The 23,376-nt window shown below is 49.7% G+C and overlaps 12 protein-coding genes across 12 annotated transcripts; 2 read left to right on the forward strand and 10 right to left on the reverse strand.

The window, feature by feature from the left end:
* Positions 1-347: 347 nt before the first annotated feature.
* Positions 348-1,883, reverse strand: N7518_006299 (putative MFS transporter; the record flags this gene model as incomplete). The annotated part of the gene is made up of 4 exons (XM_057187226.1): positions 348-737; positions 788-929; positions 976-1,443; positions 1,492-1,883. 4 exons carry the CDS (start codon positions 1,881-1,883, stop codon positions 348-350), a joined length of 1,392 nt encoding a protein of 463 aa, XP_057038929.1.
* Positions 1,884-3,271: 1,388 nt separating this feature from the next.
* Positions 3,272-5,028, reverse strand: N7518_006300 (cytochrome P450; the record flags this gene model as incomplete). The annotated part of the gene is made up of 3 exons (XM_057187227.1): positions 3,272-3,960; positions 4,010-4,846; positions 4,896-5,028. The coding sequence occupies 3 exons, from the start codon at positions 5,026-5,028 to the stop codon at positions 3,272-3,274; spliced, it is 1,659 nt and encodes a 552-aa protein (XP_057038930.1).
* Positions 5,029-5,552: 524 nt separating this feature from the next.
* On the forward strand, positions 5,553-7,010 carry N7518_006301 (putative cytochrome b5 reductase; the record flags this gene model as incomplete). Its single annotated transcript, XM_057187228.1, has 2 exons — positions 5,553-5,664; positions 5,713-7,010. The coding sequence occupies 2 exons, from the start codon at positions 5,553-5,555 to the stop codon at positions 7,008-7,010; spliced, it is 1,410 nt and encodes a 469-aa protein (XP_057038931.1).
* Positions 7,011-7,282: 272 nt separating this feature from the next.
* Positions 7,283-7,957, reverse strand: N7518_006302 (uncharacterized protein; the record flags this gene model as incomplete). Its single annotated transcript, XM_057187229.1, has 1 exon — positions 7,283-7,957. The coding sequence occupies one exon, from the start codon at positions 7,955-7,957 to the stop codon at positions 7,283-7,285; it is 675 nt and encodes a 224-aa protein (XP_057038932.1).
* A 539-nt stretch (positions 7,958-8,496) lies between these two features.
* On the reverse strand, positions 8,497-9,430 carry N7518_006303 (uncharacterized protein; the record flags this gene model as incomplete). The annotated part of the gene is made up of 2 exons (XM_057187230.1): positions 8,497-9,177; positions 9,227-9,430. The coding sequence occupies 2 exons, from the start codon at positions 9,428-9,430 to the stop codon at positions 8,497-8,499; spliced, it is 885 nt and encodes a 294-aa protein (XP_057038933.1).
* Positions 9,431-9,827: 397 nt separating this feature from the next.
* N7518_006304 (uncharacterized protein) lies at positions 9,828-11,797 on the forward strand (the record flags this gene model as incomplete). Its single annotated transcript, XM_057187231.1, has 11 exons — positions 9,828-9,952; positions 9,999-10,154; positions 10,205-10,379; positions 10,422-10,524; positions 10,578-10,663; positions 10,717-10,847; positions 10,897-11,020; positions 11,069-11,165; positions 11,215-11,484; positions 11,545-11,629; positions 11,680-11,797. The coding sequence occupies 11 exons, from the start codon at positions 9,828-9,830 to the stop codon at positions 11,795-11,797; spliced, it is 1,470 nt and encodes a 489-aa protein (XP_057038934.1).
* Positions 11,798-11,916: 119 nt separating this feature from the next.
* On the reverse strand, positions 11,917-13,233 carry N7518_006305 (phosphatidylinositol-specific phospholipase C/glycerophosphodiester phosphodiesterase family protein; the record flags this gene model as incomplete). Its single annotated transcript, XM_057187232.1, has 2 exons — positions 11,917-12,901; positions 13,013-13,233. The coding sequence occupies 2 exons, from the start codon at positions 13,231-13,233 to the stop codon at positions 11,917-11,919; spliced, it is 1,206 nt and encodes a 401-aa protein (XP_057038935.1).
* Positions 13,234-13,467: 234 nt separating this feature from the next.
* Positions 13,468-15,398, reverse strand: N7518_006306 (3-oxoacid CoA-transferase; the record flags this gene model as incomplete). The annotated part of the gene is made up of 7 exons (XM_057187233.1): positions 13,468-13,602; positions 13,655-13,994; positions 14,045-14,076; positions 14,122-14,497; positions 14,549-14,735; positions 14,787-15,068; positions 15,125-15,398. The coding sequence occupies 7 exons, from the start codon at positions 15,396-15,398 to the stop codon at positions 13,468-13,470; spliced, it is 1,626 nt and encodes a 541-aa protein (XP_057038936.1).
* A 592-nt stretch (positions 15,399-15,990) lies between these two features.
* N7518_006307 (Zn(II)2Cys6 transcription factor) lies at positions 15,991-18,507 on the reverse strand (the record flags this gene model as incomplete). Its single annotated transcript, XM_057187234.1, has 7 exons — positions 15,991-16,670; positions 16,719-16,792; positions 16,844-16,920; positions 16,997-17,135; positions 17,188-17,712; positions 17,769-18,269; positions 18,320-18,507. 7 exons carry the CDS (start codon positions 18,505-18,507, stop codon positions 15,991-15,993), a joined length of 2,184 nt encoding a protein of 727 aa, XP_057038937.1.
* Positions 18,508-19,147: 640 nt separating this feature from the next.
* Positions 19,148-20,443, reverse strand: N7518_006308 (uncharacterized protein; the record flags this gene model as incomplete). The annotated part of the gene is made up of 1 exon (XM_057187235.1): positions 19,148-20,443. One exon carries the CDS (start codon positions 20,441-20,443, stop codon positions 19,148-19,150), a length of 1,296 nt encoding a protein of 431 aa, XP_057038938.1.
* Positions 20,444-20,940: 497 nt separating this feature from the next.
* On the reverse strand, positions 20,941-21,651 carry N7518_006309 (putative SNF7 family protein Fti1/Did2; the record flags this gene model as incomplete). The annotated part of the gene is made up of 2 exons (XM_057187236.1): positions 20,941-21,525; positions 21,607-21,651. The coding sequence occupies 2 exons, from the start codon at positions 21,649-21,651 to the stop codon at positions 20,941-20,943; spliced, it is 630 nt and encodes a 209-aa protein (XP_057038939.1).
* A 264-nt stretch (positions 21,652-21,915) lies between these two features.
* Positions 21,916-23,238, reverse strand: hacA (transcription factor HAC1; the record flags this gene model as incomplete). Its single annotated transcript, XM_057187237.1, has 2 exons — positions 21,916-22,987; positions 23,036-23,238. 2 exons carry the CDS (start codon positions 23,236-23,238, stop codon positions 21,916-21,918), a joined length of 1,275 nt encoding a protein of 424 aa, XP_057038940.1.
* Positions 23,239-23,376: the final 138 nt, after the last annotated feature.

Here is a 23,376-nt window from a genome sequence, read left to right on the forward strand (position 1 = left end):
ATTGGAATCATGTGTGTATACCGATCAATTAAAAGTCTACTGTGTATGTGAAAATTGCGCAATTCCCTAACCCATTATACTACATAATAGTGGACATAGAGAATGGATGCGATATTCTTACTCAGAACTCAACTCAAAGTAGTGTAAATCAAAAGCTTCAATAGGTATGGCCGAAGCAAAGAGTCTACAGGATTGTATATCATTTCTGGCCTACTGACCAAACGAAGTGATATTCTGTGTCAATAGTAGACACACATCGGACTGTACAACAGCAAGACCTTTTATGGTCATTCCGACATGGGTTTAGCAAATTTACCAACGCGTAGTCATGATCCCAAGTTAATATTCTAACTTGTCTCTTCGTCGGTATCTGGAGCCGCCTGCTTCCGACTGGCAGCCTCCTTACCAGCAAAGCTGAACAACATGCCAAGATCATAGATCACTTTCAAGCATCCAGCAATAATGAAGGATACACCGAAATGGCCATTGCGCGACAAGATACCCGTCAACAGGGGACCCATGCTCTGGGCGGTAGTTTTCACGACATTCACCGCGCCCATAATAGCAGTGCGGTTTTTTGCCGGCAGAGCCGCGGCAAGGAATGCGGAGCGAGGCGCCACATCCATATTCTGGGAGCAGGCTCGCAGAACCAAGAAGGTCAGTGCCAGAGGCAGGCTAGATGGGACGGAGATGAGAGCCAGGCAGATTGCCGACGGCAAATGAGTGAATACCATAGTCTTCAAAATGTTAGAAGTTGCTCAGCTTCCCCGAGTGAAGAATATCTTACCTTGACATTACCAATTCGTTTGGCAAGGGACGAGGCGATCAGCATGGATGCTGCGGAGATGATGTTTGTGGTGAAGAAGATAGTGCCGAGTTCGCCTTCAGGCAGATTAAACTTGCCCCTGAAGAAGTAGGTCATCCAGGACCTGAGAAATTAGCATCGTAGCCGACAAGATTCGGGATTACACCCACAGTGAAGCCAATCCAGATGCGAACGAGTCCACTCCAAATAGGATGAAGAGACGGATAACCAGCGACCACAGGTCCTTCTCGATAGACGGGAACAGCCACTTCTTCCTCGTGGCCGGCTCGATATCCCGCCCGACTGCTTCTACCAGCAGCGGTTGAGTTTCAGAGATCTGCTCCTGTGGCTCTTCTTTCTGGACCTCGACCTTTCCACTCAGACCCAAAGTGAAGATTAGCTTAACGACGCCAACGCCGGCATAGACGAAGAAAATGATGCGACAGGCGGGAATGAATTCCCATCCGTGGATTGACTCCAGAGAATTGATGATCCAACCACAGACAAGCATTCCCGTGGCCGAGCCAGCAGTTCCAATCAAGGAATACCAAGCAAAGACATCACTCAAAAGCTCATGAGGTGTGAGATGAGCCAAAGTGGATTCCTCGACGGCGCGGAACGGACCGATTTCATTTCCACTAAGAAATTAGCTGAGATAAAAATAGAAAGAGAAAAAAGGGTCGGACCTTGGACTAATAACACCCAAGACTGCAGCGGCCAGTAGAATCCAGAAATTCCCGAACAGTGCGAAAATGACTCCGCTGCCAGCCATAAGGATTGACCCGAGCGACAACACCACCTTGCGACCCATAGCATCAGCATACAGAGTGAGGAAGAAGCTAATCACCACATCTCCGATCAGCGTGAGCGTCATAAACAAGCCAATCCGATCATCCGAAATTCCCATGGCCGACAGATACGACGCCAGAATTAAGGTCGAGCCGCCGTACGCGAAGAGGCGCACGAAGCGTTGGGCGCAGAGAAGCTTCACGTCGAGCGATGACCGCCACATGGTGGTTAGTCCCAGCTCTTCGAGGACATGGCCCATGTAACGCGCCGGTCGCGATTGATTCTCCATTGTTTGATGGTTGAAGGAAGAAAGTTGAAACAACCACGTTTTAACTCCGAATCTCGGACTCGGCGTTCCTGCCGGAGCTAAGCTTTCTTAGGAGAGAGCCTAAAAGGGCTGAAGAAATATATTAACTCTTTTGAATAGAAACACAATTATTATGTACAGAATATTCTCAATTACTGCATAGTCACAACTTCAGTTCCATTTCTTGTATCTCCGACGGGCTCTCCGGCAATCCAACATAGAATGGTGACCCAGTCGTCCAAGTTCTTTTGCACGCCATCCTTGAAGTCCATGATTCGGGACGAACGGACTTGAAGAGCCTTGGGGTTCTGCTTGTCGTGTCAGATCTGAAGGATACGGACTTGGAAATCCGACATAGAAAACACTGTGATAGGGATATATCGATGGTCGTTATATCCATCTTCGAGTCGGCGCTTGGCGATCAAGCCATAGGAAAGGGATACCTCACCTGAGTTAAGGCGATCGATAAGGTGGGGCTGCGAATCGACTATAAAGGCATTGATATGAGGCTGAGATTTATCCTTGGCGTTCGTCCAGCCTTCGAGCTCCCATTGGAATTGGAATCCATATATAGAACCAAGATTGTTACTGCACAGTCGAGTTGGTTAGAAATAAGGGCTGTATAGATAGGATGTATGTTTAGAAATAATGGCTTTGTAGATAGTATAAGATCTTCGCGACTTACTCCTCATCAGCTATTCGACGCGGCGCATCATCATCAAAAAAATTGTGCAGAGTACAGTGCAAAACTCCAATCACGTGTTTCGCGTTATGCCATCGCCGGAATCTGTATAACTCCGGACTATCGAGGATATTCAAGCCGTGGATGTTGAATTTGTCCCAAGGCTGTTCATGGTCCACATATTCGCTCATTTTATCACGGGGAAAAGGATTGATAAAGCATGGGCCATAGTCTAGGGAATCACCGGAGGATAGGTCTAGTTCAGTAATAGTCATGTGCAATTTTTGCTCGTTATGGCGAGAGAAAAGACGAGCGAGGAGCTTCCTAGTAACGCTGTGGCAGGTTTTGACCCAAATCTGACCTTCGTCCCACTTTGTTTCGGACTCATGCTCTGATATGGTGGGCTCCATACTGGGAGGTGGTTGAAGCCTGTTGAAGAGTTGTCCTGTCAGGAACAAAATGGAAAGAGGGATGAGAATCTGGGCTTGGTACGGCTTGATGGCTGATTTGTTTTTGGTCTTACGCGCCTTGTTGTTGTTGTTTGGCGTTGGTGACCAAGGAAGTTGATTGGTTCTATAGGTCAGTTCCCTAGGCAGCCGCACCAACAGTTAATCCGCAACGTTAATTGAAGAAAATATTAATTCTTTTTGAATATAAACAAAATTATTATGTACAAAGGATATTCTCATCACTGCTCAGTCTTGGGAGGCCATTTCACTCGTCGTTCCGCCCGCACATACAAGTTGGTAGGACGGATCAACTGGAACATGGGGTCATACTCGACTGCCCCATCATTCTCTTTCGTGAACTTGTACCGGTATAACAACTTGGGCAAGAATACTTTGACTTCCTGCAAGGCAAAGTTGAACCCAATGCACATGCGCGGTCCGGCAGCGAAGGGGATATACGCAGTCTTATGACGGTTCTTAACTTCCGCTGTATCCCAACGATCCGGGTCAAACCGTGCTGGGTTAGACCAGACTGCTGGATTGTTGTGTATGTGGTGAAGGGCGGGAATGATGATAGATTCTTCGGGGAGCTTGTATCCGCCTGGGAGAATCATGTCGACTTTGGCTGTGCGCGCAGGCTGGTATGAGGGGTTATGACGGCGCTGGGTTTCTTTGATGAACTTGTCCAAGAATGTCAGACGGTCCGTCAGATCTGCGGTCATTGGGGTATCGGCGTCGATGTCGTTGTCAATCAATTCCTGTAGGAGTCTCTCCTGCATGCCGGGATAATTGACTACCGAATAAAGCAGCCACGACAGCAATGAGCTGGTAGTTGTGAAACCAGCGCCGGTGGCTACCACTAACGCCTCCATCAGACTGGTCTTGGGCAGTTTCTCGCCCTTGTTATCGGTGGCGCGAATAATATAATCTGGCTAGGCGTTAGCTCAAGCCTTGCAACTTCTAGTCATTCAACTTACCAATCATGTTGGAGGCCTGCAATGCAGCATCCTGCAACGGGAGATCTTCGATGCCATTACGAGAGGCATTTTGAATAGACTCGTTGACCATCTCAATAATACGATAGCGAGCGTCCCGTAGACGTTGCGGGTCACCAAAAGGCAACTTGGCGTACCAATCACCACGGGCGGTCACCTTCTTGTTAAGCTCCAACGACTCGGCAATTCGGTAGACCAGTTCGTGAGGTGGCGCATCCACGGCAGAGAAATGCTTGAAGTCCATACCGAGAACCAGCTTGCCCACGGCCTGCGCACCGAGCTTGAGCATGTATGGGTAGACGTTCCAAGCCTCGCCGCGCTCGTCTAGCTCGTCGAACACATTGAATGAATCCTCGACGGTGGCTTGCATAGTGGGAGCGTAGTGGCGCACTGCTTTCGGACCGAGCGCCGGCGGAAGGAACTTGTGTGCTGCACGCCATTCAGGTGTATCGGTGTCACCCAAGAACACACCGGCCTGCTGGTTCTTGATGGGGTATAAAGGGTGTGCCTCGTTGATTTTCTTGGTAAAGAAATCAGACTCGGCAAAAACAATTGCCGATAGCGCGGGGTCATTGGTGTGGTAGACTGTCCGGCCCATGTTGGTGGTTTGAATGATAGGTCCATATTGTTCGAATAGACGCTGGTGGTTTCCCAAGTGATCGGGGTAGATCTCGAAGAAGTTTCCCACGAATGGCAGTCCCTTGGGACCGGGAATCTCCCGTACTGCCTTACCATCTATTGAGATGGCGATGGGCCCTTCGTTGGCAAGGATCTCCGAGGGGGTGGACAAGATCGAATCCTCTGACTGGAATCCGATGCCTAACTTGAGAATTAGAATGATATCAGAGTCAATGCGATAAATACTTACCACTTGGCTCAACGATGGCAAATTGACCAGCAATAAGGTGCTGAAGTCCTTCGTAGTCGACCGTTGTCTCTACCTCGATTGGGCGAGCTGAGGTGATAGCCTCGCCCAACAAGTGGAAATTTTTGGCAACCATCGTGAAATGGGAATGAGAATAATAACGTGTTCTTTCTCTCTGGAAGGGCCCTCCTCACATTTATAAGGATCTTATTATCTGAGCCATTTGAAACTGCATAGTTGACTCCACTATTCATGAAAGCGCATCCCGACTCATTTTCATGTCATAATGAAGCAGAGGCATATCTCTGCGAGCCTCGGTTCAAAATATTTCTCAAATTAGGATCCACAGTATCATCAGATTGCAAAATAGGAGAATACAACATAGCGCGGACGTTATTTCGGACTCGCTGTGCCGGTGGCACTGGCGCGAAATGTGCCGTCTCAAACGGCCCCACCGTCAAGGTAGAGGTTTTTTTTAATTATTTTTCTTCAAGATGCCGAGGCATTTTCAATCCCTCCTTGCTGGTAGGCTCGTTTTATGCAAATATCGGAGGTGCTAAGTGGGCTATTGCGATAATTCCATGTTCCAGTACGGAGTCCTCGTCGTGATATTAAATTAAGACTCCGTCCTTTTGGTTTTTGCAAAATCATTCATTCACAATGTCCATTCCAGAAACAAAAGAGCTCAAGGTCGAGCTGCCAGAGTATACATTGAAAGATGTGGCAGCACATAACACCAAGGGTGATACCTGGATGGTGATCCACGGACAAGGTAACTTCCCCTTAATCATTAAAAAAGACGGTGCTAACATTACGACAGTCTTTGACCTCACAAAATATCTGCAAGATCACCCAGGTGGTCCAGAGGTTCTCCTCGAGGTAGCTGGCACTGATGCCACAGCAGACTATGAGGATGTTGGGCATTCTGAAGACGCCCGCGAGATCATGCAGCCCTTCTTGGTGGGCACTTTGAAGGATGCTCATCAGTACGTCCAGCCTAAGACAGTGCGTGTGGTCTCCCAAAAAGCACCTGAAGTGGCCAGTTCCTCGTCATCGACCATCAAAACGATCGCTTTCACTTTGGGTGGATTGACCCCAGTCTTTTACCTCATCAGCCAAAGAAACAATCTCACAAAGAGCCTGGGAGCCATCTCTCAACTGATCCCTCACCCACTGAAGAACCTACGACTACCTCACGGAGGCTTCATCAACGGCTTTTTAGCCGCTTCTGCTATCTCCACAGTCCTGGGGGTAATGGTAGCGCGACAGGCTAGCAGATTCACCAAGATCGATTCTGGGTTCATGCGGTTCCCACCTCATAAGAAGTCAAAGAAGGTGCTTCGTGTCGATCCGCACCTGGCACGCGGCTTCCTCGACCCGCAACATTATCAACGCCTGCATCTCGTCGAAAAGACCGAACTAGCAACGAACGTCTACCGTTTCGTCTTTGCCCTGCCAACCGCCACAGGTGTGTTAGGGCTACCTATTGGCCAACATGTTTCCATCAGAGCCGTTATCGACGGAGCAAGCGTCACTCGCTCATACACCCCTACCTCCAACAACCTCGACCGGGGCCGCATTGAACTCGTGGTCAAATGCTATCCCGACGGTCTATTGAGCGGAAAGTATCTGGCCGGCTTAACTGTCGGCGAAGAAGTCGAATTCCGCGGGCCCAAGGGCTCTATGCGTTACACACAAGGTCTTTGTCGCAAGATCGGTATGGTGGCCGGCGGCACAGGCATCACACCCATGTTCCAGCTTATCCGGGCGATTTGCGAGAATGACACCGACACGACAGAAGTTAGTCTGGTTTATGCGAACCGCAGCGAGTCTGACATTCTCTTACGCGAAGAGCTTGAACGCTTCGCGCGCCAATACCCGAAGAACTTCAAGCTGTGGTATATGCTAGACTCTGCGCCCGAGGGCTGGACCTATGGATCGGGATTCGTGGACCAGGCAGTTCTGGCAAAGCAGCTCCCTGCGCCTTCGCCGGACACTAAGGTGATGCTATGTGGGCCGCCTGGAATGGTCAATGCCACTAAGAAGAATTTGGTTGCGCTGGGCTTCACAAAGCCAGGGGTGGTGGGGAAGATGACCGATCAAATATTTTGTTTCTAGAAAATTGCCTAATATAGTAATAGCCGAGGTTTATAGAGAATTGAGTCAAGTGTTAAATTATTGATCACAACTTACGACCCGTCCGACGGCCCTGTTGCCGAATGCGTTCAGGTGTCCGAAGAGGGCAGGTCTCCGAGAGATCGCCGAAACTCCACTCGCCGAAGTGCTGATTCCCGAGATTTTGACTGGCTGAAAAGTTGAAGCTTATCTTCCAGGGGACACTCCATAATACTAGTATAAATTATGTACATAAGACTATGCTCTTTCTCCCTTCACTTCGTATCATCTGTCTTCGTTCTTTTGCGTTTACTTCGACGCCTGTGAGATCTCCGGCGCTTCTTCCTTGGTTTCTGTTTCTCCCGTTCTCGAATCATGAAGCGAACCCTTTGTCCTAATCTTCCTTCTCTTGTCTCGAACCCAGTCTTCAAGTTCATCTCTGTTGAGATTCTCACAAGAGGTGAGATGTTCAACTTGGTATTTTTCGAGCCTGGGTATCGAGGAAGATATCGAGGAAGATCAGACGATATAGTAACCGTCTTCTTTTTCTTCGACAGTTGATCGTCAGTAGGAGCAGGATCTGGAGGTGTAGGGTCTTCCGTATCAAGTGGAATTTTGGCCGATCGTTTTGTCGATGTCCGGGATTGCAAACGACATAGATAAAGATAGTATAAGAGCAGTAGAAAGACTGTAGCGCCGAGGATAGACCCCGCTATTGCGCCTTTGCTTTCATCTGACAGTCCATTGCTTTTGGTCGAGTTGATTTGCTCAGGCGCAGGGGTTGCTGCTATATCGACCACCTCGATGATAGTCGTGGATGGAGTGGTCACCGTCAATGTAACCAAGTTCAACGTTGGCCATGACTTGGTGTTCCCCAGAGTAATGACTGACACGAAAGTGGTGTCTGCTTCGATTACTGTCTGGGTGACCTCGCGAATCGCAGGCGCCATTGCCCGGCAACAAATTGAACTGACATGACGGGTTTAAGTGTCAGTGGCAGCATCACTTATTTCGCGCCACAAACACGTAGGGTATGCACGAGCGGGTCAAAACGGTCTTCTAGTATATGCGATAACGAAATCGAATTCGTGATAATCGTATCTTCTGACTCGATTATGCAGCTTGTGCAGCGCAGTCACCGGAATATCACTGCAATTGGCGGAATTGTCTGCAAGAGTGGTTGGAAGGCCAGCTCACTGCGTCTTGGCGCAGGAATTCTGCTGAGCACGGAATTAAGACGAACACCTGTGTGGGGGTTTTCCAACTAATACTAACAGTTTATTTGCCAAGTGCCGACCACCCAGGGGTTCTCGTCAGACAGACATGCAGCTTTACCTCGAATCAATTTCCTGCCCGAAAAGAACGAGCGCAGTGTATGGTCGCCTCGCCCGCACGGACGAATTCTCTCCATACTCCACGCAGAGAGGCCTTGGCTCTTCAACTTTGAACTCATATTATTGAAGTTACGTGATATAAAGCCTCTATAGGTTTACAGCTTCGCGCGTCCAGGAGCAAAGTTCGATCCAGCGCCCTGGCCAATAGCGTCAACGATGGCATCAACACTATCCAAAATCCACGTATTCCCCTCATCGCTAGCCAACCAGCGCGCAGCCTCTTCCCCCTCGACATCAGTCGCCCATGAGCCATCCTCGATCGCCTTGCGCAACCCAAACAAGTGCGAGGTGACCTGGGGTGCAACGCCAGACTGAGCGCGCAAGCACGAGACAGCAACAACAGACGTCAGGATCCGCCCAACGGACGCGCCAGTGCTCCGCTCAGGATCGGACAACAGGGCCCCGTAGTTGTTGTACAGGATGTGCACCGGCAGATCGGGGTGTGAGTCGGCTAGTTTATTGAAGAGCTTCTTCTCGAATGGCCGATAGATGGAATTCCAGAGCGCAAGGCCGCGCTCGCTGATCGCGGTGATGTTCTCCGGGGTGGGGATGCGGGTGGGGGTGCGGGAGAGCTGGCTGGTGACTGAGTCTGGGAGGCTGGCTTTCAAGGCGTTGAGGCAGTTTATGGTGCGTGGGATACCGTTGAAACTGATGCATTTTAGACCGACCTCGCGCATGAGCTCGGCTGTCTCGACTTGCTTGTTCGGGTTGGTGCTGGCTAGTTCGTAGAGGGCTGCGAGGGACTCAGGGGAGTTCATGGTTATCGTTGCTGCAGTCTGGAATTTGTTAGATTGCGTTCAATTATAATTGAATGAATCGACTCACTGATAGTGCGACCCATGATGGCTGCGAAAGCTGTTTGGATTGTGCGGTCTGTTGGATCTTTTGGTAGACCGAGGTTATGTTTGCTGGCGCAGGAATGGTGGATGGCCGGGCAGCAGGGGCCTTGATTAATGTCTTGAGGCTAGGTGAAAGTTTAGACATTTCGGATGATGAGCTATTGTGCTCTGAGCGTGGATGTCTTGCCATTAAATACAGGATTTGCTAAAGACCAATTGTGTTCCCGAGCTCGGGAGTTTCGGGAACGGAACCTAGAAGTGAGCACCGATAGATACCGGGAGTGTGGTAATAAGACAGTAAAATTACTTAAACATTTCAGTAATATTACAAGTGGGGAACACGTCGAAATCCGGGGAATACGGGGAAACAAAACATCCAGACGCGATCGTATGGAAGCTCTGTCATTGGTGAGGATCTGGGGGCTGGTGAGGAGGTCGGACTCAGAAATGCTCGCCGAATTGGCTCTCTCTGACTGTTTCTGGGCTATTTCTTTCCATTATTTTCCTCTTTTCTCCCCATCCTACGCTGCGACGGACAGTACAGGAGAATAAGATCATTCGTACGCCAAGCAACAATCCAAGTCACCATGGACCAACTCAAGTCAACAGTATCAGAGCTCGAAGAGGCGAAGTCAGGTCCCTTCGATCGACATTACGACCTCGAGCATCAGCAGAAGTTGACACGGAGGGTAATGTGGAAGTTGGATATACAGTCAGTTCAAGCATTACAATCATCATGCGCCTGCTAACTTTTCCAGTATTCTCCCTATCCTAGCACTGCTTTTCCTCATGTCATTTTTAGACAGGACCAATGTCGGTAATGCGAAGATTCTAGGCTTGGAAGCGGACCTTTCTATCACAGACCATCAGTATGATATCGGCCTGGCAGTGTTCTATCTCACCTATATTTGCAGGTGTGTTGTGTACTATTCGATCCCAACGTCAGAGGCTAATTGATATAAAGCGAGCTGCCGAGTAATCTGGTACTCAAGAAAGCATCGCCGAAGATTTGGCTGCCGTTCCTGACGGCTATTTGGGGTATCATTACCATGTGCCTAGGATTTGTACAGAATTTTGCTGGTTTTGTCGTCGTCCGGGCTTTGTTGGGTATCGCAGAGGGAGGTCTTCTCCCTGGCATGGTATGTTTCCAAGGTTGAATGGAATTGACAATAGTTAACTAGCAAGGAAAGGTTTTATATCTATCTTCTTTCTATCGGCGAGGCGATTTGGCTCTGCGGATTGGCTTGTTCTACACAGCTGCTTCCCTGTCGGGCGCATTTGGAGGTATAGTATATATTCATCAATCTCACTGATTTTCTGCGATAATAACAGATTAGGACTTCTCGCTCGTGGACTGGCCGAAATCGGGCCTCGAGGAGGCATAGAAGGTTGGCGCTGGATTTTGATTATCGAGGGACTTTTGGTATGTGAAGGTTATTGCTATTAAAAGCAAAATGTTGTCTGACTGTTGATCAGACGTTTGTCTCTGGAGTGTCGAGTTTCTTCGTTCTTCCAAATAGCTTGGAATCTGCATCTTTTTTAACTGCGGAGGAAAAGGAATTCGGAGGGAAAAGGCTGATGCTTGATAATCCCGGATCACTAGAAGGGTAAGCTTTTCTGACCCGCTGGATGAGAAAGCTTGGCTAACCTAAACAGATCCTCGGAGGCAGAATCGTTCAAATGGTCCGAAGTGCGTCGAGGTGTGCTGGATCTACAAGTGTGGCTCTCTGCCTCGGCGTACTTTGCCATTCTCTCTGGACTATACTCCTTTGGCTTGTTTGTATGACTTCCCTATTTCTACATCGGTCTCAAGCACTGACGGTTTTAGCTGCCGACAATTATCAAAAACCTCGGTTTTGCCAAAGATGCCAACGAGGTTCAGTTGTGGTCTGTGATACCTTATGCTGTCGCAGCCGTAATTACAGGTTTGTCTGCTTTCGCTAAGATCTCGTCAAACGCTCACCAACTTTTTAGTCGTTGTCGCCATCATCTCCGATCGTCTCCGTCTGCGAGGCGTGATAATGCTCTTCACTCTCCCAATCGCCATCATTGGATATGCAGCCATCGCCAACATTAACTCCCCTCGCGTTCAATACGGCATGACCTTCCTCATGGCAACTGGCCAATACGCCAGTGTGCCGTGCATCTTGGTGTGGTTGTCGAACAACTCTGCGGGACATTACAAAAGAGCCACTACATCGGCGTTGCAGTTGGCAATTGCAAATGCTGGAGGATTCGTTTCGAGTAAATTACCCACACACTAAATTTATTTCTTTGTACAGATCACTGACATCAGTACTATAGCTTTTAACTATCCATCTCGAGATGGCCCTCTCTTCCACCGTGGACATACCATTATCCTTGGTTTGTTGGTATTTGCATGGTTTATGTGAGTGCATTTATTATTATCGGTTCAAGGGCGATCGCTGATTTTCATAGGATTCTGTTTAATGTGCTCTACTGCGCAAAGATCAATCGAGACAAAAGGCAGGGTAAGTATGATCAATACGCAGGGTATAATGATGACCGTAACCCGGAGTTCATGATGGTTCTATGATGGCAATGTTATCTAGTAGACATATCGATGTGCTCTACAAATATACTGATTGTGGCTCTGGGTAATTATAGCAAGCCAGTTAATTTTAAAATTCAACGCATTATTCTGCATAAATTATCTCATACCCACCACTGCCACCAGTGATGAGGCTTCCAGTCCTGCTTAGTTGCACCACGCAAATCATCTGTATTTAACACGTCCACACCCTCATGCACAAGTACATTCCAAACATGATTCCGCAGTCCAATGGGCCAGGTGGGAGTTCCCCAGTACCGCACCTTCAGTCCCAACTTGTGAGCTTCAAATACTTGGCTCCGAAGAATAGCAAGCTGGATATCTGACAGACGGCTAAGAGAAAGAGGCCCGATAACCTTGCGGAAGTCTGCTGATGCATAATAGCTGTTGGATGGGTTATAGGTAGAGTCCATTGGTTTTTTGTCGTTTGCCGTTATCTCGGTGGGAAAGGTCAAGTTGCCAAGAGGTGCATCATAGAAGACGTCGCGGTAGGTTGTGTTCTCCAACAGTAGGTGAAAAGGCGCATCTCCACTGGCAACGATAGTAACTGGGCCGTATACGATATCAGAGCCATTGAAGTGAGTCAGGTAACCCTTTTCACGAAACGGGTTCAGCTGTTCGACAAGAAGCTGCCAGGTGCGATCACCCTCGGTTTTGCAATCAACCAGTAAGGTGAGAGTCTGCTTTGGGTCATTAGGAAACACCCCGACTATTTCCTGATTCATGACGTGCGGCCAGCTTCGGGAAGGCGGTGCATTGTGTGTGTCGAGTATCTTCAGCAGCGGGTCAAGATACAGGCTCTGCAGTGTGCCCCGGTGGACTGTTGAACGTGAATGGCCGACTAGAATGTCATTTCCCCATGGCCAGACGTCAGCCTCGACGCTGATACAGCCTGCATGAAGTGCTGAGCGTAGGGGGATGTGGCGCCAGTAGTCGTTGTGCGAGTGGCATGGTACGGGAATGACACCGTTGGTAGACCAGTCGGAAAACCTTGAGTGGCGTTCCCCGGGGAAAATAGCCAACGAGGTGTCATGTCGAAAGAGATAAAAAACCCATTGCCACGCAACGATGAAGAGATTGATGATACCGCTGCAGTGAGACATTGTTAGCACAAACAAGCACGACGAGTCAGATGTGGGGAACACAATCCAACGGCCAACAAATCACAACGGGATGTAGACTTGGGCAGCAGGTACGCACAAGACGAAAATCAGTGCCCAGAGAGGTCGCTGCACTACGCGACAGAAAATGGCTCTCTTAGAGCGTGGATATGCAATGCATTCTGGGTGCGAGCATTTCAAAATCGAGAAAGAGGGTCGTCTGGGCTTCATGTAGGGCGATGTATTTCTCACTTCAAGATCGACTAAGATAAATGCTTCATGCTCCGGAATAGACTCTAGAGCAGATGGATGAAAGGCCATGTTGAACTTGGGAGGGAAAGAAAAAGGACAAGCTTTTTCCAAGGGCTGGGCACCGGCTAAGCTTATTTTATGAGGCTTATCGGGTCCACCCCAAAATACGTCTGCCTAATTCTGGTGGGATTGTATAACTTCGAAATTAAGCGAAGGAATAAATGAAGGATGTACAGGCTATTTATAGGAGACACGAGAAAAGAACGCTCTTTGTCTCATATCATGCTCGGTGTCGGAGTGACTTTATTCCATGATCTCAAGTGTATCGGCAACGGTGAACTTGGCATCCGTCTTGCTTTGTACTTCTTCCACCTCAACACCCGGAGCAAGCTCCGTCAGTGTGAGTTCTCCGGTGGCCCGGTTCACCTGGAAGACACACTGTACTTTTTGTCAGTTTTGGTTTAAAATCAATTAGGGTCGTCGCACTTACCAGGTTTGTAATGATAGTGCTAACAACCTTAGCACCAGTCAACGGCAGAGTGCACTTTTGTACAATCTTAGACGTTCCATCCTTAGCGACGTGGCTCGTGGCAACCACGATCTTGGTCTTGTCCGGGTTTGAGATCAAATCCATTGCTCCTCCCATACCCTTGAATATCTTGCCAGGGATCATATAGTTGGCCAGATCGCCATTGGCACTCACTTGCAGCGCACCGAGAATAGACACATCTACATGACCTCCGCGAATCATACCGAAGGACTCGGCGCTGTCGAATGTGGCGGCTCCAGGAACCAAGGTCACAGTCTCTTTTCCGGCATTGATAATATCGCTGGTCTGAGTTAGGGAAAGTTCAGGTCATCACATATGGGAACAACTTACGGATCCAGTGTTTCCTCCGTGGGATAATCACCCTGAATATTGTTAGAACGGCCTGTGTAAAAGAGGTAGAAACTTACCATTCCCAAAATACCATTCTCCGACTGAATCCAAACCTTCACGTCCTTGGGTAGGAACGATGGTGCCAACGTAGGAATACCAACGCCCAGATTCACATAGAATCCTGGCTTAAGCTCCTTAGCCGCCCGACGAGCAATCAGATCTCTTTGAAGCTGAGCCGCACTTTTAGTAGGCCCAGCTACAGAGGGCTCCTGGCGCAACTTCTTGTTTTCAATGTGCTTTTCGTCTGTGGCAGGAACGATCCGATCCACGTAGATACCCGGTAGGTCCACGTCATTAGCATCAATAGCGCCAACTGGGACGATGTTCTCAGCCTCCACAATGGTCAGTGTTGCGGCTTTGGCCATGATAGGGCCAAATGCTTTGGTAGTATATCTAATCAATGTTAGTATCCATTCTAGGACACAGACAGGTACTGAAACTCACCGGAATACGCAGTTACCAGCCTCGTCCACTTTCCAGGCTCTGAGAATAGCTACATCTCCGGTCAAGGCTTCTTCCATGAGATATGTCTTGCCGTTGAACTCTCGGGTCTCGCGCGCCTTGCCAGACTCCAGAACTTTACCAGACTCATCCATGCGAACGGGAATTTTCCCCTCCTGAATAAAAGTGTCTTGTCTTGTCAGCGACTAATATCTAGAACCAGAAGAGAAGCTATACATACGGGCACCAGTTGGAGTATAGAAAGCCGGAATGCCAGCACCCCCAGCACGAAGACGTTCAGCCAAAGTGCCCTGCGGACAGAGCTCAATAGCCGTATGTCCCGTCAAGTACTTCTTCTCCAACGCCTTATTGTTCCCGAGGTATGAAAGGATCAGACGGTTGATCTGGCCATTCTTCGAGAGTATCGAAAGGCCTCCCGCCGCGGAACCGGCATTGTTAGAAATGGCCGTCAGGGAGTGCAATTGATCAGCGCCCCGACGGTGCATAGCATTGATGATGGTTTCTACACTGCATATCAGCTCTGTAATTCTCACGCCGGTTATTTATTCATCCACATACCGGCGACTCCGCAAAGACCGAACCCAGAGCTAAGGATCGTCGATCCACTCTTGATATCGGCAACAGCGGCATCGGCATCTTTGTATAGCTTTGAGCGGCTGCGATCGATCTTAGGAGCGAGAGGTGCTGATGGTGTGGTTAGGGAGTATCTAGTGGTGCTGGTGCTGAATGGCTGCAGGGGGCGCACGCTGGCGCGGACACCAATGAACAGTCGCGGTCGACACGCAGTGAGCGCTTTACGCGACAAAGTAGTAGATATCCTAAGAGCCGACATAGCTTGTAATTGTTTAGATCTAAAGAAAGAAGAGAGAAGGCAAAAATGAAATCATCGCGTTGTTATATCATCGACGGCATTGGTCGGGGCTACTTCTAGATGCCGAGCGCCTCCGAAGGTTCCCCGTGTGTATTATCTATGACGTCATATGTATCCACTAAACATCAATATCAACAGACCCTTAATCGGCCCACTACTTCTTGAACAACCTCAGCTTCCCCTAGATACCCGCACGTTGCCGACATTACTCTGCTCTGTCAAAGGACCCGCATTGGAAACCATTGTAGAGATGGGCGCGACATGGCCTTCCTTAGGCCTCTCAGGTTTAGACTCAAGCTCTTTTGATTCATTTGTGAGGTTTGCGCGTTTCAACTGTAATTTTTACGCCAATTGATCACAGTAGGGATTGTGTATAAAACATCGTATGGTTGAAGATGTGACTCCTTCATACTTCGGAGAGGGGACGATGACGTTGGCCAAAATGGCCCTCAAGGATGATATGCTAAACAAAAGGGTATCAAGATATATATTGAAGCCGCTAATAAGAATACGTTCAGAAAACCAATGTCTGATCAGATCAAGGCAAGAGAAACTACTGAAGATTGAAATCCGCATTGGCAGAGTCGAGCCAATCCCAATTAAGCATATCATCAAGAGGCACATCCGGGATCGACGCACCAAACGCCGTGCCCGCCCGATTGACTGCATCGACGATCTGATCATCAGACATAGCAGAGAACTGCAAAGGCTCAAACCAGAGGTCCTCAGGTATTGCCACTGGCAGCGGACGATCATCCAGACATGCAGACTGAAATGCCTCGGATGGATGAACTTCGCCTAGATTTCCTCGGGATTGGAGAGGGAAGGCTGGTGCGCGCCGGATCAACTCACGCAGGAATCTCCCGTACAGCACGGAGGCGCCGCTTCGGTGACTTGGTGTTGCGCCGATTCTCTCTAGGACGCCGGCTGTCTCTTCGATGAGGTTTCGGACGCTTGGTGCTAGACCGGATTTGCTGTCGCCGGGTGTTACGCTGAGGCTGAGGGCGGAGCAGGCGGCGAAGGAGATCATTATGACGGTGTTGTTTGGCATTGATTTCAGGCGAGATTCGCCCTGGATGGCTGCTCGTAGGACGTTCAGTGCAGATGATAGACCGGCGGCTCGGAAGAAACGTTTCACTTCGATTGGAGCTGTTCGGTGGTTGATGACACCACCGTATGTGGATAATTGAGTATGCGTGACAAGAATCTCGACGTAGGGGGGTAGAGAGCGTGCTTTGAATAGTTAATAATGAGTCAATCAATGTCTGGTATTATGCTTACTGTCTCCTTCCCCAATTGACAAGGCCCATGTTGCATACCACCTCTCGTAGAAAGTTTGAATGGTTTTCTTGATCCTGTGATATGGTCAGTATATAAATGATATTCATCAAGACATAATACCATACGACTGAGCAGCCTCCGAGCCGGTATCAACGATGTGATAATTATCACAGCTTGATTTAACGTTCTGAAATAGTCCATCCTGAAATCGTTAGAGTGGAATTAATAGCCTGATACGGGTATCTGTGATGGATTTTGAGACTCGGGATGGCACCTACAAGGTCCCTTCGAAGAACTGCCACGGAACTCATAGGACCGTCACGCGGGTCTGCAATGTTGGAAAGGTGCCAACGATCGCAGTTTTCGATGAGCGTTGTTGAAGGGACCGTATAGCTTCGTCCACGCGCAAGACAAACACTGAGAAAGTTAGTGTCAGACCCAAATGCACCACTGGGAAAATCAAACGTACCCTCTCTCAACAACATACAACGCAATCCAAGCTCTTTCGCGTCTTCGCAGCAGCCTGACGCCCCATTCTGAACACGGGTCAATGTCATGGAATCCATCCATGTGTAAAGCCCTCTTAGCGTCGACGCACTCTGCTCGCGCCAGGCGATTCATAAGTTCTTGGTCAAAGCTCGAAGAAGGCGAGATAATCTTGTTCAAAGATAAGTCTAGAGCAACAGTGAGAGCCATGGCAATATAGGAGCAAGTATCATCGTCTCCTAGTCTGTCACCTGGAGACATCCATGGAACGTTCACCATGAAAGCCAGAACAATCTCAACGGACTTATAGCGTTGTGTGATCACTCGCTTTGCAAGCCATTTGCAATGCCGCGATAACCTCTTAGATAAGGCAGACGCAGACGGCAAAAATAGGGCTGCGCCTGCCATTATCGAAGTAAATAGAAAAGCCGACTGGGACCGCACAAAGGATGGGGTGTGTATCAAGGGATCGAGGCCCCATCGAGTATGTGCGAGATGTTGATAGAAGCTTGGTTTGTCAGTTATCATTTAGATATGTTTAACAATAGAAACCAGACTACTTACAACGAGAATAAGGACTCCGACTCATCAAATGTGACCAAGCCCAACCCAATAGGATCCATATCAGGTCCAACATCTAGATTCGCTCCCGCGGGAACAAAAAAGGATTTGGCGGCCTGTTCTCCCTGGGAAGTGTTCTGATATAATGACGGGCCCTCTGACAACGGCAGTGGAGATACTGGCGCACGCCGCGTCCCAACCGGCGAAATCTGAAGATTCGAAGCTCTAGCAAGCAGCTGCAGAGGATTTTCCGCATCATCCAGAGTAAGACCATCCTCCGCTTGAATATCACGCGGAGACGTCATGCGCGGGTGATCTGATGTCTCTGAAAAGCGACGCTCATGCTCATGCTCATTTTGCATTAACTGGCCCCGGGCTTGACCGAGGAGATCCTGGAGGACCGAAATGGCTCTTTGGGCCTCATCGTCACTAGCAGAGTCGACCTTCGGCCGCTTGATTGCCTGCTCGATCTGATGTATCGCTTTCTCCAGGCCTTTTCGTTTGCTAAGCTCCAGTCAGTATTATACTCCACAACCTTACGTGACCCGACTCACTTTTTGACACCCTTTTGTCGACCCAGATGATGGTTGGGCACAATACACTCCGCATTGGTTTGCTTACATTTCTCGCAGCTGGACTCGCCTGCCTGGCGGTTGCAGCGGATTTTGCTCCGTCGACAGTTTAAGCATGCGGCTTGTTTTCCATGTTGGCTAGAGGTTGGACCTGCCGACTCGAGCTCCATGAATAAGTGTTTTGACTGAAGTCATGGACACTAAAGGAGATACGGGAAGTCGGGAACAATTCGCGATCGGTGGTTTTGGCTCATGTAGCGTAATAGGGCTGCCTATTCTAACAGCCCGGCCGGGCTAGCTCAATCGGTAGAGCGTAAGACTCTTAATCTTAAGGCTGCGGGTTCGACCCCCGCGTTCGGCTATTCCTAAAACCAAACCTGAGATTTCTTTTTTGCTCTTTTCTTTTTGGGGTTTGTTGATGGAAGAGCATATTGATTGGATCAATTAATGTTTTTAATTTGGTGCGGATGAATTTTCGCTTTTAGCGACTCACTACGTAGTGTACAACAGAGGTACTATATATTTTAACAACGTTATGTCTTGTTTCCCAATTCGATTATGTGTATATTGATAGTGGCATTGATAGATATTCACTGGATCATTATCGTGGGCTGTAACTAGCTCGAGATGATATCTTGATTTTTGCAATGGCTATGTACGCATGTCATAACGAGTGGGTGGTATCAATTAAAGATTAGTAGCTAAATACAAGCTCGAAAACAAGACCGTTGGTATTTCCATGACTTAAAACGACAGTGCATATAGATCCGAATCAACATAACAAACGATCACATATCATCCGAATGAAGCCTAGTGAGCTGGACCAGCCTCCACATCATGGCCCGGAAGAGCACCAGAAGCCTGCGGAGCAACATGAGGCTGAGCTGGAGCCTGAGCCATCTCCGGACCAGCAGCGGGCGCAACCTCCGTCGACGCAGCTCGCGACGGCGCACTAGTACCGGGGGGAGTAACGTCCAACAGACGCGGACCCGACTCATCAGGCCTCTTACTCGCCTTAACGGTGGCAGGAGCCGGGCCCAAGACAGTCGGGTACTTGAAGCGGAAACCCCAAGCGAAGAACAAGCGCATCTTCGTCCAGAAACCCATGGCATCCCACCTCTTCTTAAGGATCACAGCGTCCTCTTTGCTACGGGCGCGGTAGCCCTTCCGGAAACAAAACAGACAGAAAAGGGAAAGCGGGAGCAGAATGAAAGACCAGAAAAGAGGGAAGCCCCGGCGGGTCTGCCAGCCCGTCATGAGACGACGGAAGCGCACCCAGGCCTCGATCATGCCCAAGATGAAGACAATGCCGATCCAGCCCAGTGCACAGATCAGGACGATTGCGAGGTAGGAGATGCCGACGTCGGATCCCCATGTGCTGGTGAACCAGTTGTAGTCGTCGTCGTAGTCGTAGTAGCCAGATGATCCGCCGCTGTAGCCGGTGGTTCCTGGTCCGCTGGACAGGCCGGTGTAGTATCCGGAGTTGCCGCTGTAGTCGCTGCTGTCGGTGTACTGGCATTTGCTACCTATGTATCGCGAGGTAGGGGCGTTGTAGGAGCTCAGAGAGCTCAGGGTTGGGCTGGGGATCTGGGTGGGTTCCACGAATACTATTTCGTAGATGTAGGTGGTGGTCTGGAATGGCTGGGCGCTGTCGACCGAGGTCGAGGTTATTACATTATCCCTGGGCAGCAAGGCGGCGATCTCATAGGGCGGGGTGACGGCGGCAGCGGTCGTGATGGTCCATTGAGTGGAGCAGGCTGTCGGGGCTGAGAAAGTCAGGTTGACCCGGTAGATGGTGCTGTGGTAGTTTCCGTCACTATCCACGGTGTCGTAGCCGGCGTCGAAGCCAAGCGCCGTGCCATAGCCGGTGGGATACAGCTTTTCGACAACGGTGTAGTCATAGATGGTATCGGTGGAGGTAATGGTGGACAGGGCCTCAGCTGGCAAAGTTGCAGTTGGAGTAATTTCATGGACCTCGGTGACCACCTCGGAATAGTAATCAGTAGTAACGTCTTGCTCGTAGACCTCCGTCACGATCCAAGGGGCAGCCTGAACGCAGGTCAAAACGAATGACAAGAAAAGAATAAACGAGTGTGAAGGCGCCATCTTGAGTGGTCCTGGGACTTTGCAGGGAAAACAGTCACAAACGAGGGATCCATCGCTTTAATAAAAAAAAACGTTAATAGCGCCTCTGAAAGACCCTGAATTTTTCTGGTCATTTGGGGGCGCTGTTGTCGCCTAAGCCTGCTTTAGAGTAGGCAGATGCCCCGATGTGATTGGCGATGTTCCTCAATTGCCAGAGCGAAGTGGAGGTTCTAGTCTGTTTACGATCTAGTCCCTGGACCCTAGCCTTTTCGCCTCACGGACTGGTCTTTTTTTGGACTTTTGTCCCAAGGTTAGCATGGAAAGCACACAAAATTGGACTAGCCCATGCATGAAAAAAAAAATCTTCGTTGAATACGAACAGCGCAGAAAATACAAGCGTAACTTCGTGGATCGTCAGTGTTGCAAAGTCCAGAGATCGCGAGGAAATCTATATAGGGGATTGACAGTCCCGTAAATCCGGAGGTACCCAGGAGGAAAAGAAAGCATAACTGATTTGCTCAATTAGCAGCCCGTAAAGCCCGTAGCCTGGCACCTAAACCATCCTCGGCCTCGGCATCCACCTGCTTAGGCTCCTTAACCTCCTCCTTAGGCGCAGCATCCGCCTCAAGGTTCAAGCGCATATCAACACCCGCATCATCAGCCAGCTGTTCCATAAGCCGATCCACATCAGCCTCGCCCTCCGCACCGTATTCCTGCATCGATATACCCTGTGCGACATCCTCGATCGCACTACTCGCGATCTTGAAGTCCTCCGACCGGGCGAGGAAGTTGTTAGCGTGCGAGACGAGGTGTTCGAGGTTGACGCTCCGCGAGGCAGCGTCCAGGCCCCGCGACGCCATAGCGAGCGTGCGGGATGTGTCGCGCGTGCTCTGGGCGGCCTTGAGTTCATTGATGATGACATCGGCGCGTGCGGCTTCGGATTTGAGCGTTACTTGGCGTCGCTTCTCTCGCACGGCGGAGGCGGCGTGGATGCGGGCGATTTGGAACTCGCGGTTTTTCATCGCCTTGTCGGCTTTGGCCTTTTCGGATTTGAAGGTCGCCTCGGCCCGGATGGCTTCTTTCTTTAGTCGGTTGGAGTGTAGCTGGGGAAGATTAGCTGGTTTCATGCATGGGCGGGGTCATGCACGGTGTGAGGGGGAACAGAGTGCGCGGAGGCAACTCACCTTGACATTTGTGCGGGCTTCGAAGATAGGGTCTTTGCGAACCATGATGTCGGTTATAGATAATATAGAGGATGAGGATAGGTGTTGTGGAAGGCAGATGGATTTGGGGGCGCGTGGCAACGTCACTGACCGCATTCAGTGTATTCTTAGCGTCGGAGGTCGAGTATTCTTAGCACAAGCCTCCTAGACTGATTAAATCAAGGCTACTTTGCCGATTTAGGATAATTACTATCTACGTTCGAAAGATTGCAAGATGAGCCAGTCGATTTTGCATTATAAAAACTATTATACAGGCCAAAAATGGAACCCTCAGCGCTGTTTGCCCATGAGCAAAGACGAAAGAGCTTTGCTCGCGCTGGAACTCCGAAAACTCCGTGTACCTCGATGCATCTTTCCATTACTGCGTTGCCGACTAAATTTCATTGTGTTTCCCCGCTGCTGCCGTTTAGACAGGCTGAGACTATCGATTGCCCAGGCCATGGTTAATAACGACTCCCAACTCGGTCGAGCCTCCGAGGCGCCAGCCGACCAGGTCTGTCGGGAGAAAGTCTCACTAACCGCTAGCTGCAATGCTCTGCCCGTCGCATCTCGAAGCGGACGCGCCAAGGCTGGGCTGCAAGCTAGTAGTCTGGTGAGAAGTCTCATCCGAAAGACCGGTCGGTTGGACACCTTCGAGGACGACAGACTCGGGGTCGAAATCAACCATAGAATCAAAGGGAAATGCTGATAGATCTCCGCCGTCGAGAACGTCAAAGGCGAACCCGTCTTCAGGGAAAGAAGGATTTGGCTCAGCGGGTGAATCACCGTGGAACAGGCGGCGGAAGTCATCGTCAGAAAGAGGAGCTGCAACATCATGTGCAGTTTGAGGTTCGGAGAGGTCGAAGAGGGGTAGGGCGCTTCCAGATCCTTCGAGGCCAGCGACGGACACTGCAGGTCACACAACACCGCTGCAGGATGTTGTGTCACGTCGGAGGCCTCAGCCAGAGTGGAAGGTGTGAAGGTGGGAGAGTAGTCGGTGACGGATGGAGTGGGGAAAGGAATCCGTTCCATAGGGAGTTCGTCGCCTTCTTGTTTGAAGAGGGTAGGCGTGAGGGTGGGAGATTCGATGGCCGGAGAGCTGGCTTTGGGAGTCACGCTGCGAGATCCACGGACCTCGGCGGAGAGCTTGGCCACTTGTTGGCTCAAGCGGTTGTTCTCCGACTCCATCTGCGATAGACGCTGGATCAGGAACTGGTTCTGTTGCTCCATGCGGATCTTTTCAGTCTCCAGCTTCTCCATTTCGAGACGCTTGCGCTCGCGTGATGTTTGAGCAGCAGCACGGTTTCGAAGGACCCGTTCTATCCGACGCTGCTCCTTCTCATCATCTGTTTTGGCGCGTTTTCTAAAAGAGTCAGTTGGGTTCACATTTACGCAAGGATGGACAACATACCTGGGAGGTAGGTTGGTTTTGGGGGTTGGGAGTTCTTGTCCCCAAGACTTTCTCTTCTTTGTTGGCTTCTTCTCATCATCTTCTTCCTTAATGTCATCTTCCGGCTCCGGAGAGTCTAATGATGTATCCGCGGGGGAAACTGTGTACATCTCGGGACATGGGGAGGTTGGGAGGGTATCCATTGGGTTGATAGTATCCGCCATGGTGACAGAGTCAAATGGATAACCGGTGCCGGACGTGAATAATAATTGCAGTAGGCAGACGTATAGTGACTTGGGTGAAAAGAGGAAGTTCAGATCACAAAGGCCACGTTATTATCACGATCGGCACCGGAGACCAGA

Source organism: Penicillium psychrosexuale (genome assembly GCF_028828465.1).
Source record: "Penicillium psychrosexuale strain IBT 29551 chromosome Unknown utg000004l, whole genome shotgun sequence".
NCBI lineage: Eukaryota > Fungi > Ascomycota > Eurotiomycetes > Eurotiales > Aspergillaceae > Penicillium > Penicillium psychrosexuale.